General features: G+C 38.6%; 1 protein-coding gene across 2 annotated transcripts in view; it reads left to right on the top strand.

Moving 5' to 3' along the window:
- The first annotated feature begins 1,497 nt into the window (after positions 1-1,497).
- The window catches only part of LOC133122241 (A disintegrin and metalloproteinase with thrombospondin motifs 14), a 49,014-nt gene continuing 37,951 nt past the window's right edge, over positions 1,498-12,560 (top strand). For both annotated transcript variants that reach the window (XM_061232106.1, XM_061232105.1), the window contains exons 1-3: positions 1,498-1,771; positions 2,316-2,710; positions 11,598-11,754. In XM_061232106.1, the coding sequence (XP_061088090.1) occupies positions 1,693-1,771; positions 2,316-2,710; positions 11,598-11,754 (631 nt within the window). In that variant the 5' untranslated portion in view covers positions 1,498-1,692. The remainder of the gene's footprint in view (positions 1,772-2,315; positions 2,711-11,597; positions 11,755-12,560) is intronic.

Below are 12,560 nucleotides of genomic sequence, written 5' to 3'. Positions count from 1 at the left end.
AAACCAATGGCAGGGATGCAATTGTATGTACCTATAGGGTGCCGCCCCAGTGACTAGCTTTTGTACCTTTTTTGGCACTTTTCGTACCTGTTTTTCTGGGAGTGTACCATACTCACTGTTCATGAGCGCTTGTACCATGCTCCATCTGTTTAAAATGTGCCTTAGGTCAGCAGGTCTGCGCTGTCATGATCTGATTCACTGTGGCTTTTCCACCAGTGGACAGCAAGGCATTGTTACTGATATCCCCAGTGAAAAACAGAGGCTTTAGTCATCTCTAGGGATTCATACAGTTGCCCTATTCAGGTTGAGTATAACTGATTTGAAAGTTCATATTTAATGACAGGCAAAGAAAATGCTGCAAAAGCAATTGATTCAGTTATTACAGGTTAATTGTTCAAAAGTGTAGAATATACCTCCAAAACAACCAGAGGCGGAGCAGCCTACAATATAGCAGATTTCACATGGCCGTTTGCTTTTAAATAGCTTTTTGTTCGAAAGTGCAAAACGTCAAAGTTGCTGTTATTACAATAATATGATAATGAATACATGTTGTAAGCCACGGTAAATATAATTATGTCTCTGCATGCAGCGATTCTGACATTTTAATTTAAATGTTCTGACATTTTAGCTTATTATATTAAAATATAACTCTACGTTAGTTTTCTGTCTGCTGTTGCAATGGCATTCTCCCTCCTCGTGCGAATACATTAGGATAAGATTTATTCTGGGTTAGGTTTCCCCAACTGTTGAAACGAACGAAACCTCCTCCGGTAGGCGGTGCTATTGAAAGTGGTAATTTATTCTTTAAAAATGTATAATACATGCATAAACGCATGTAAATAACATAGCCAGCCAATTTTCCATTTCATCCAACTAAAGACAAATAGCATACTAGCTTGTTTATAACTGTAAACTTCTGCAAAGAGGAACCTAGTTTTACCGTTTTGATAGATACAGGTTGCATGTTTTTCATGAAGATTTTACATTGCGAGCAGCATTCTAGCTAATGACAAACAAGCTGCACCACTGTCACAGTTAAGGAGCGCAGTGGGTAAAAACTTTTCCGTGCATTCCTGAAGTTGTTTCCCTCACAATCATTCGCCATAACTTGCTTTCAGTGCTGTAACTCCAGAGTCGTAACTTAATTTCTGCTTGGGTGGGTTGAAGTTCAGGAGGTAGCGACTTCGTCTTCTGCAGAGTGCATAAACATGTCCTCCACATCGCATAATTGCGCGAATGTGTCAATTAAACTCTAAATCTATTGGGATGGCTTCTTACAACTGACATACATGTATTTATATTTGTTTTGCAAACAAAAAAGACACACAAGACTGCGAAGCCGTCCGGCTCCCTGGTTCCCGTATAGACCATTTTTACTTCACTGAACTCTGTGATTAGCCAGAGAGATTTCGTCATCAGCTCTCAGATTTTTCCCCCTTCCTAAATGGATGGGGCTGTCCTGGTTTATGCACAGTTCAACAGAGGCCAAAAGATCGGAACAACTCATGAATATCCGTCAGTTTGGCTTTTAGGGTAACGCTCAGAATGCTTGCCAGTTTCGTTGCAGCAACAGATTGAAAACGTGTCCCACAGACTGTGGGTCCAGAAGAGGGTTCATTGAAATAGTTTGCATTACTTTACTTCTACTCCCGTTGGTTTCAAGTAGCAGCTTTTAATGTCATAAGTCTCGCAATGGATTATGTCTATTTTATTATGTACTGTTCAATCAGTTTATTATTTCTCGATTACAGACTTTCTGCAAAAGCTCATGGTAAGTTTTTCTTCAGTATTTTTGTACTTACTTAACTTTCTTTTGATTCCGCGAATGGCTCGAGGCGGAATCAAATGCAGTGCTGTACATTGTTACATAACTTTTATTTAATATATATATATATATATATATATTTTTTTTTTGTAGAAATTGCAAATTACGATTCATTATGAAAGTGCACATTATATCCAGAGGACACCATAACAGGAGTCTTAATTTGGCAAGTGACCAGATCATGGTGTCAGTTATTCTTATGACGAAAGCATTTTGCTTAACTTAAATATACCGCTGCAAAATTTAAATGTTCTGACAAAAAAATTCTTATCATGAAGATAATCAATTAAACGCCGTGTTAAGCGGTACTCTTTGCAAACTAACTTTGCAAATGAGAAAGTGCAATAATTATTAAATAAGTAATTGAACAATTATTTAACTTTTCAACTTTTGTCTTGGCTACTGTAACGTCTGATGAGTGTGATTTGCAGTACTGTTGATTTTTATTTCTCAGATGATGTGTTTCTTACTTGAATATTTGTTCCATCAGCCAATCTCTCTGGAAAGTTAAGTGAATATGGTCTTATCGTGCCATTCAGTACAGACTCCCATGGCCGGTACATTTCTCACGTGGTCTCAGCTGGAACTGGAACTAAAGGCGGGGGTTCGCGCCCTGGGCGAAGACGGGTAGCCCGCAGCACCTCCGAGACCCTTTCTGTAACCTCAACTGGACAACACTTGTTTTTCAATGTCACTGTTTTTGGGAAGGAATTGCACTTACGCCTGAAAGCCAACAGAAGACTGGTTGCTCCAGGCGCCTCCGTGGAATGGCAGGAAGACTTTGAGGAAAAGGCCCATGAGCAAATTCATGGTGACTGCGTTTTCACAGGGGATGTATCAGATATGCCAGAAGCCACAGTGGCAATAAGCAACTGTGATGGACTGGTAAGTTAGTTTACATCGTGACATTGTCGAACACCATATAGACTAGAGATGGTATTGTTTATCTGTTCTCAGCAAAGGAGCTCTTGATACACCTTCATTCTCATGCATGTCACAATGGTTCTTTGTATGCCCATGGGTCAAGGCTAAGGTTCCCTCTGCAGACTATGGTGTCTGTATTTTTGTATCATGAGACAAATGAGCAAGAATATGATGCTATATTTGATTGAAAAGCTTTCTTTTGTGACTGTTATGTAAGGTACACATGTTAAACAGCTGCATAGGCTGTTATGATTGCTTCAAGACTGTGGATGAACATAAACCTATCTAGGACTTCTGCAATGGTGCATTATGCATTATATATATATAATTATTAATATTATTATTATTGTTACTATTATTATTAATGAGTGCTAGAGGTGGTAGTAATTCATACACTTGATAAATCCTTAATGGCATGCAGCATAAGTGGGAAAAGGATTGCATTTACCACACACTATTGGCCAGACCAATGAGCGCTGCTTCACACACATTCCAGCACTTCTGCTTAAATCCCTTGCTCAAGGCAACAGTAGTTTTTTAGAATGAATGGCTCCCATGTCCTGATTCACCTTGGGTCCCTGAGTTCCTTTGCGTTGGAATGAGACTGGTTTCTTTCTTATTTATGGGATTGCAACAGTGCAATGCATAAAATCATGCAGATACGGGTCAGGAGAAGCTTCAGTTAATGTTCACATCAACCATCAGAATGGGGAAAAAATGTGATCTCAGTGATTTAGACCGTGGCATGATTATTGATGACAGATGGGCTGGTTTCAGTTTTTCTGTAACTGCTGATCTCCTTGTATTTTTATGCACAGCACTCTGGTTTACTACTTACTTAATGGTGTGAAAAATGAAAACATCCAGCTCCCAGCAGTTCAAAAATGCAAAAGCGCCTTGTTAATGACAGAGGTCAGAGGAGAAGGGCCCAACTGGTTGAAGTTGACAGAAAGATGACAGTAACGCAAATAACCACACATTACAACAGTGATTTGCAGAAGAGCATCTCTGCACACACAATGCGTCAAACATCTAACTGAATAGGCTACAGCAGCAGAAGACCAATAAGTCTAATAAATACCTAAAGTGATAAATAGGTATTTATAATATAATAAAGGTATTTAGATTATAATAAATGAAGTGCTCACTGAGTGTATTACTGTGAACCAAGCAGCATGTCACTGTATCTCGGATCCGTAACACTTGCTGTATAATATTACCAAAACACATGCCAGAGACCAATCCAGTGAAAGTCTGCTTCGTACTTTAAGATGTGGAGAGAGCACTAGGAATTCCATTCCAGCTCAACTTTGGTAGTCATAGCATATTCTTCGTTTTAACTGCAGTGTTTTTTATTGACAATGCCTAGATTTTCAGGTTTTAAAGCAAAGGGGTGCGTATATGCTAGGGCAACTCTGGTATGTTTTTACTAACATTGTTATTGTTGGCTGTCGTTACTATCATTCTATGCTAAAAGAGTTATGGATTTATGTGGATCAAAGCTCACTCTCTCACTATAGAGAAGATTTATTGACCACAGTAATTATTCCATTGCAGAATGGGCCTAATGTGTTTTCTGCTCTTGCCAATTGCCAATGTACCGTGGCAAACAAATGAAAAGTAATGCTGATATTGATCTTACCATGGGACAACTAGTCTGGCACAGCAACACAATGTGAACCATATCTGCTGGCCTAAAAAAGAGATAGTGTGATTAAGGTCCCATTGCCTTTTCACAGTTAAGTATCTATTGTAGAATTTTGCAGGTGAGATAGGGGTGCTCTTGCTGCAAGGAGAGTGGAGATTGAACAGCCCTGCTGTAAAATCCAGCTATGCCAGCTTGAAAACTGAGCTGGTCAAGCTGGCCATAAGCTGGTCTAGCTGGGAATGCGCTGAAGAGTCGACCAGCTAGTGCTGGTTGCTTGTCTGAGCTGAAAGCTGGTCAACCGTGACAAACTGAGATCTGGTTGAAACCAGCCAAGCCATATCAAGCTGGGAGCTGGTCTGAACTGGTCAAGCAGCTACCAGCTGTTTCAAAAACCTAGCTTGAGCTGTGTTATTCAGCAAGGAGTGGAGTGATCCATCTGCTTTAGTTATCTGTTTTGCTTATGATCTGGAATAATAGGATTGATCAGAATATTTTAGATTACTGTTCCCTCCAAGAACTGATACAACAACTGGGCACAGCGTTGAAGATAACTTCCTGCCTTCGCTTAATTTGTAAAATGTAGAAGGAAACTGACAAGTGTATTAACTTATACAACTAGTGTGATATTTCTTTGAATGTTTAGCTAACTTCAAGTGCTGTTCAATGTTTATCATTTCAAAGCAGACAGAGCGATACTAGTGTAAACAATCCAAGGCCACTGACAGACATTGAGTTCCGCCAGGTCCCAAAAGCAAATGTTTGTCTCTAAATTCTCATTTGAAGAGACAGATGAGATATAAGGCAAGCGTTTTCAAGGTTGCAGCTAAGCTTGGGGCTGTCACAGCCCGAACGCACAGAGCCCTCTGTAGGAATGATGCATGGCCTCATCAGTTTGGCATGATGTTATCTTGGTTCTCTGCCATGTGCCCTGGAGGGACAGGGCTGCTCATCTTAGACATCTGACACATGCCGTCAGCCTCTGAGCCAGATCCCCAGCCGTGTTTATGCTAGATTTCCCCTGTGCGTATGCAGACCACTCCACAGAGACAGGTGAGGGAGAGAAAGCAGAAAATAGGCATGCAAATTCGATAAAACGGAGCCCTCATTTTCTTTTGTGTGATAAATGCCTATATGCTGGCTGGCTGAAAGGCAGGGAAAACATCCAATGAAAGGAGGGTTTTGTGCCTAAGAACACATGGCTGACAACAGCTGTGGGCCACTGGCCCGATTCCATCATTGTTCAACGGTGTTAAATGATGGCTGTTACAGTCACTACCAGGAGACTGAGGAGAATTAATGCAGGTGAGGCCGGATCAGGTTACTTGTGTGACAAGTGAGTGTGACAGAAAGTCCAGTTGAGTTGAAGCACCAGTATTCCAGTAAGGGGGGTGGGAAATGTGGTATTTGTGCATTCGTAAGTTGGAAGTAAGAGGTCAGCCCAGCAACAGTGCTAATGCTGCTAAGGCTACTCTACGCTACAATTTTGCTGTGTGTTTTAAACATACAACAAGGGTTTATTAAAGATGAATATTAATCGATAAAAAATTAGGTTCATATGTCCATATTCATCTGTATTTTCTGGGCTGGATCTGAAAAAAAGCCATTGAAGAAGTTGGTTGATGTAAGAGAAAGTATATTCAGTAGGGGATAACTGGCACAATTGTAACGCTTCACACTTGTAACAAATGCAATTTGTCATTCAACAATATAAGCACTGGATGTGAAAATGCATTCATATAGTATGTACTGTACTGTCCTCTAACTGGAATGCTGAAGTCTGAGATCTGTGCATCTGAGCAAGTTATTCCAAAAAAAACATTGGTAGTGTTTTTTTGTTTGCTCTTTGATGTTTGTGCACATTAAACAAAAACACATTCCATTTTTATATCCTGGTTCCAAGTCTGCATATGTTTGGCTTGGTTTGCGTACTTGCATAAATTAAAAAGCAATGGAACAGCAAGTCTGTGAATATAATTCACAGTAGTAACATAATGTTACAATTGTGCCTTATGGGGATATTCACTATGCGTATTAGCATACACTAGGCTACTGAAACACATTATAATGAATAATATTTTGTTGCCGTTTGTTTTAAAACAAAACATTTTGGCACCCCTGGTTTAAATGTCTGTTACAATGACTCTGTATGTGATCGAAAGCAAACCTGAACTCTAAATGGAGTTAAACACGAGACCTTTCTGCAAAGTTTAAAGCAAAATTGCTTTTTATTTAAACTTTTTTCTGTTTATAAAAATGAAAAGGGCCCTATGCAAATGTTTGGGAATCCTTTTGTATAATGTATAACCAAATTGTTCCTAATTGGTCGCTGGTTTCCTAATCCATGCAGGATATGCTCTTTTGAACCAAGTGTTTTTTTCCTGGAAAACAATGCAGTTATTAACAATTTTTTGTTGTTACAATTGTGCTACACCTCTGTTACAAATGTAACACATAAACTTCACAATTGTAACATCGGACAGCGTTTACGTTTGTTTAATAGTACACACACTGTTTGTGATCAGCTTAAAACTAATATGTCTTATTGAAGCTGACAAGTGTATGCTCTTTAACAAGTGTAAATTTCACAGCATTTGATGTGTACCTTGGTGTAATTGAGTAAGAAGTGAAAAATGTGCTGGATCTCCCCTACAGGTTTACATTTATTTTACCATCTTGCCATTCCTGAGTCCTATTCCACTCTTTAGTTGTATAAATAAATTGCATTTTTGTGAGCCTGATTTTTTTAAATGTCATGGTACTGTACATCACAGAAGGAAATTCCACAGGATTAAGGTCACTAGCTACAATCCGTGCATTGCACGACATAAAAATGTGACTGGTATGTATCTTTCCTCTCACGTCTTACGCAGAGGGCATGTAATTGTTGTCCATCAGGCATCAGTGATCCCACATTGTTCAGTCTCTTTTGAATAAAAAAAAAATATGATTTGATTTGATTTGTGGAACAGTATGATTCATAAAATTCTCCGTCTGCACTGAGGCTGTTGTTGAGTTGATGTGAATTGAGGTGAATTGTGTTAAGTTGAATTAAGCTGCTGTTGTTGAGTTGATGTGAATTGAGGTGAATCGTGTTAAGTTGAATTAAGCAGCTGTTGTTGAGTTGTATGTTCAGTGTTCTGGCATATTAGTGGCAGCTGAGGTGAGCTTTGCTTTGAAGTTATGAAAGCTGCTGTACACAGCCACCTATTATTATTATTATTATTACTATTATTATCATGTCATTACATCTCTGTTAACCCAACAAAAAGCCTTATCATATAGTCAAGACTTTTTGTCACGTTAATAAAGGGTATTATAAACAGCAATCTACTGACTGTACACTCCCTTCACATCTCAAACTCCCTCACAATGCATTACTGCCACATTCAGTACAGCACTGTAATCTGATTTCCTGCTTTCAGTGGACTTTTTCCATAGGTTGGACCAAGAGATCCATAGGCTGATATTGCAAAGTCTGCTGAGTGGCTCATGTTGCAAAGCCACTGTTCCAGTATGTGGCTGGACAAAACTACCTGGTAAAAAATATGTCATATCTGGGCATGTTTAAATTGAGTTTGAGCAAGTTAATTTCTTGCCATTCTGAACCCTGCCTAATTAGTGTGATAATTTTACACTTTTATTTCCCGACATACTGCACTGTAGGGTAGAATATAAGATTGATAGCTGGCCGCAGGTTTGCAAGCTATTTGTTAGACAGTAGAGTTAAGTTGTTTATAAAAAGCAAGTATGTTTCCATAGTTTCACAATTTCTGCATTGCACAACATACAGTAGTAGGTTTAAGTACATGAAAATTAATCCAGATGGATATTTTGTCTTGTTAGTGGGCTAATCTATTGCAGGTTTTGTCATGTAGTTACTCAGAACATGATGTAAGAACATTGAAAGTACAGTCATTTACTTTTTGCCGTGTAATCTTCATAAGTCCTAGCTAGGCCCTCCATCTCTGGCCCACTACTGAGAACGATGGAAATAGATGAGAAGAACTCAACTGATAATCCGGTCCTCAGCCTCTATCACCGCTAAGCCATTAATCAATTCTCAAACCAAATGATCGTGGCATACTTTGCACTGCACCCTCTGCCCCCCTCCCCATCCATTGCAACAGAATGTTTTGACAAAGTCAGATGTGCTGGTATGTCTCACACCCTTAATTACAAAGCATAAAACAACAGTTACCTAATATTCCCTCTGTTCAGAAAATATATTGCCAGATAAGAACAAATCAAGTCCAGACAGTAGATTTTATTGTGTTTGTTACCCTTTATTGTTCGTGAATCATATTTTGAATAATTCTTTATTATTATGCTCCTCTTTCTCTGGCTCTTTCTCTGAACACGGCCTTATGCGGCTGAACCTGCAATCCCAGTCCCAGTTTTTCATCCTCCGACTGTTGATGTAGATTTTGTGAGGCATGTGCTGAGATTAAGTTTCAGATAAGTTAAGTTACCATTCTGACAGTCAAAGACAAGATTAAGGTTGCCATAAATATATACATTTGTGGGGATATTGCTCTACTTGAATCTGTCTCAGGGTTGCAGTGCTACCATTCTCATCCACAATAATTTTACATACTGTATAATTGGCTTGTGTGTTCTGTTTAAAATCTTGTATTATTTAATATGTGTCACCCATTTCTGGAAACATCTTTGTGCTTACATTCGGCATAATCATTCTCGTTTAGAGATATCAGTATGCTGGCCACAGGATCTCAAATGGTTTGCAGAAATAACAGTATTTCAAATAGAAAACAAGACCAAGGGAAGGAGAGATATTCCAAGGTGTTGTCATTCAGTCTTTTGAGGGTGTGGGCTAAAATGTGGTAAAATGTTTTTTGATGGTTCCTTGGAAACAGAATAATAAAATGTGAAATGCTATTATGTAGTTCATATAATACATATGTTACAAAATGACTGAAAGAGAAATCACCTTTTCTCTGTATTAGGTGTTCTTTCAGTTGTATTTCCATAAATGTGGAAGGCCTGTTTAGAGTATGTACTCGATAAAAGATCTGTACACCCAGACATGTATGCTGGTGCTGATGGGTTCTGCAGAGTAGGAGACATCTCAGAGATTTTCCTTGCCTTGAGTTGCACTTAGTTGAGTGGAAAATACATATGCTTCTTCCCAACATATAAAGAGAGCATTTGGGGTGATTGGTGCACAAAGCCATGGTAGAGTTGACAGCAAGCGTTTAGTCTGGAATTCTACGCTTTATTAATGATGAAAATATTAAAGATTTTGAATTGTCTCTCTACTGATTATACAAAGTGCTCCTGTCTTGAAAATAAGTGCCACCTTTTTGGAATAATTGCCAAAATTGCTGGAACAGAAATATCTGCAAATTTGCCTGGTTTATATTGATTTTTGGTTTATCCTAAATGTCATCTTCAGTTGGAGGAGATTTACTGAGAAAGAACATCACAGATGATTTAACCTTTTCCTCTGCATGTCAGCAAACAGAAACCCATTTTTATTTATTTTCTAGTTGCAGTGCTTAGAAGGTACCCTTGAAAAGTTCAGCAAAGCAACTAATTTAATTCATGGTATTTGGATTTCACTAAAAAACATGCACTAAAAAGTTCTTGAATTTCTTTGTATTCCAGGACTAAAATTGTCCATTTTTTAATTCTAAAATAGTATAATATTTTCGTATAATAGCACCTACAGTATAAAGGCTTGCAATATAGCTTCTCTGAATTGGAAAATATGTTTCAATGCTTACATACATATCCAGCTTCAAAGTTTGCAGTGTTGGCTTGTGAAAGTTTGTGTATTCTTGACCTGTAAGTTGCAGTGTATTTGCTGGTGATGTCAGAGGTCAGATGACTGTCAAAAAAGATCTATGACATCTGATATTTTGGCATCAGAAAGGTGTTTTTCAATATATGTTTAAATTATGCACAATATGCAGTTAAAGGTTATACGAGTTATAGAACTTGCTTGTTTCTCTAAATGTTTTTGGTGTTCATTCACATTCACGGATACAAATATGAATTTCATTTTACACAATTACAGTTTTCTTGCAGTAACTGCAAGTTATATCCCGCTGTTCAGTAACTGTAGAGTTGTGCAACAGTGAGAATGAATGAGAATTCATTTTCATATTTGGCAAGCAGCAATTGCTGTTAGACATGATAGAGAGAGACTTGACTTTGATGCCCCTTCATTAACCTCTCAGTCAATTAATTACATTAGAATACAAATAAAAGATGAGAAAACAGTAAGAGAGAGAGCAAGAGAGAGAGAGGGAGAGAGAGAGAGAGAGAGAGAGAGAGAGTCTTCCACTTTTCAGCTGTCTTGTGCCTCACCAATTTTTGGGACGCAGCAGTGTGCAATCACTGTGATGCTGACAGTTTAAACACTGTAGACAGCACTTCAGTCTCAGTGCCCAGTGGTGTTGTGACACTCTTCATGTGCGCTCCTGGATTAAAATCTGCCATCAACTGTCATCATTGTCACCAGCTGTCTCATGTCTCTCAGTATTGTTTTTTTTATCGTTAAAGAAAACATTCATATTATTTAGCCTTTTGTGATAAATACACAATATCATGAAATATGTAATGCACCAATAATATTTATGGAATAGTTTTAGTACACCTCCTCTCTCGTATGTAAACATTTAGATTTCAAATTTGATCCATTTTGTCAGTTATTTATGTCAAAAGATATTCTATATACCGTATCTCATTGCCATATTCACCTGTTTTTTGTGTTATTTTATGGCTCAAAAAGAGCAATAAAAAAATAATATTGTATCTACTTTTGGGGGAGTGAGACCTACAGTGTTGTGAGAACAAGTTAACTGCAAAACAGTTGAGAGACAATTCTCAGTTTGTTGTTAACCATGTATAATTTTGTCTGGATGTCTCAAGTTTGCATTCTCCATCTACCAAAATGTTTGTGGGTGTATTTTCTCTTGCCTTTTTTCTAAGCTAAATGATAGCTTGTGTGGTCTTCAAAAGGGCGCGGTGGTGGTGACGTAAATGAGTCCACTGGCCAAAACTTGTTGGGCTCTTTAGACAGGAACTCATGCATGCATTTGCCTCTTTTGGGAGTAGTCAACCTTTAAAAACGTCCAATATGGCTGTTGGCAAGCACTAGATTGAACAGCTGAAAGTTTCCGTTCCACTTGCTTGATAGGCCCTGAAGCAAGTACTAATGGAGAACTCTTTTTCCAGGCAGGCCTGATTCGCACTGATAATGGGGAGTTTTTCATTGAGCCCTTAGAGAAGGGGCAGCAGGAAGTGGAAGAGAAGGGGCGTGTTCACGTGGTGTACCGCAGGTCCGCCATCAAAAGGGAACCAACCCAAGGAAGGGAAGACGTCCACAATGAAGGTAGGCAAGGATTATGGCATCATGGACATACAGTAAGAGAGTTTCGGGGCTGTTGGGGGGCTTATTAAAGCCACAAAAATTGTAGCATGAACAAATAAGGATGCTGCTCATGAAGAAGTACACTCCTCTGTCACTGGTGAGTAACAATAGTGAAAGTTGCAATCCTGCGATTGAAAGAAATGGCAAGCTGTTTTTTCTGAAGGCAAACATATTCTATCTACTGTGGGTTATCTAGCGTGCTGGGAGGTTTGAAAGGAAAGTATGCAATGGGTGGTTTGAATCAAATCAAATGTGAGGATGAAATCAAAGTATTTATGTGAATACAAGCAAAGTTGTTTTATTGAAGAGCAGTTGTTCCAGTGTGTGTAGACAACCCCCCCCCCCCCCCAGACTGACTCATTCCACCAGAATAACAGCCAGACACAGCTGGCCCACATCTCTGAGCCCCAGCTGGTAAAATGAGGCATGCAGGGCTCCTATGGATGTGCTGGAGTCATTCAGTTAAAATGGTTTGTTTGCACTGTGAGTTTACACTACATTCTGCCTGCACACAAACTGAAAATCTGAATTTCCGGTTCACTGTCTTCGTACTGTAATCTCTGAAGGTTTTGAAGGAATAAATAAACAATTTAATACATAATAATGCTCAGAAAGCCATTACATTTTGAGGCAATATTGCTTATGTGGGATTTATTTAATCAATGTCAGACTGAAACTACCTCTTTGGTAATTGTTTTAATTGATTCGAAAACTATTTTGTTTGTAATTGTCCCTATACTGCACAATATTGGTAACTGGATGTTCTG

The sequence above is a fragment of the Conger conger genome, chromosome 2 (assembly GCF_963514075.1).
Source record: "Conger conger chromosome 2, fConCon1.1, whole genome shotgun sequence".
In the NCBI taxonomy this organism is placed as follows: Eukaryota; Metazoa; Chordata; class Actinopteri; order Anguilliformes; family Congridae; genus Conger; species Conger conger.
The sequence above is the reverse complement of the archived record's forward strand: the minus strand, read 5'-3'. Positions and strand labels throughout refer to the sequence as shown.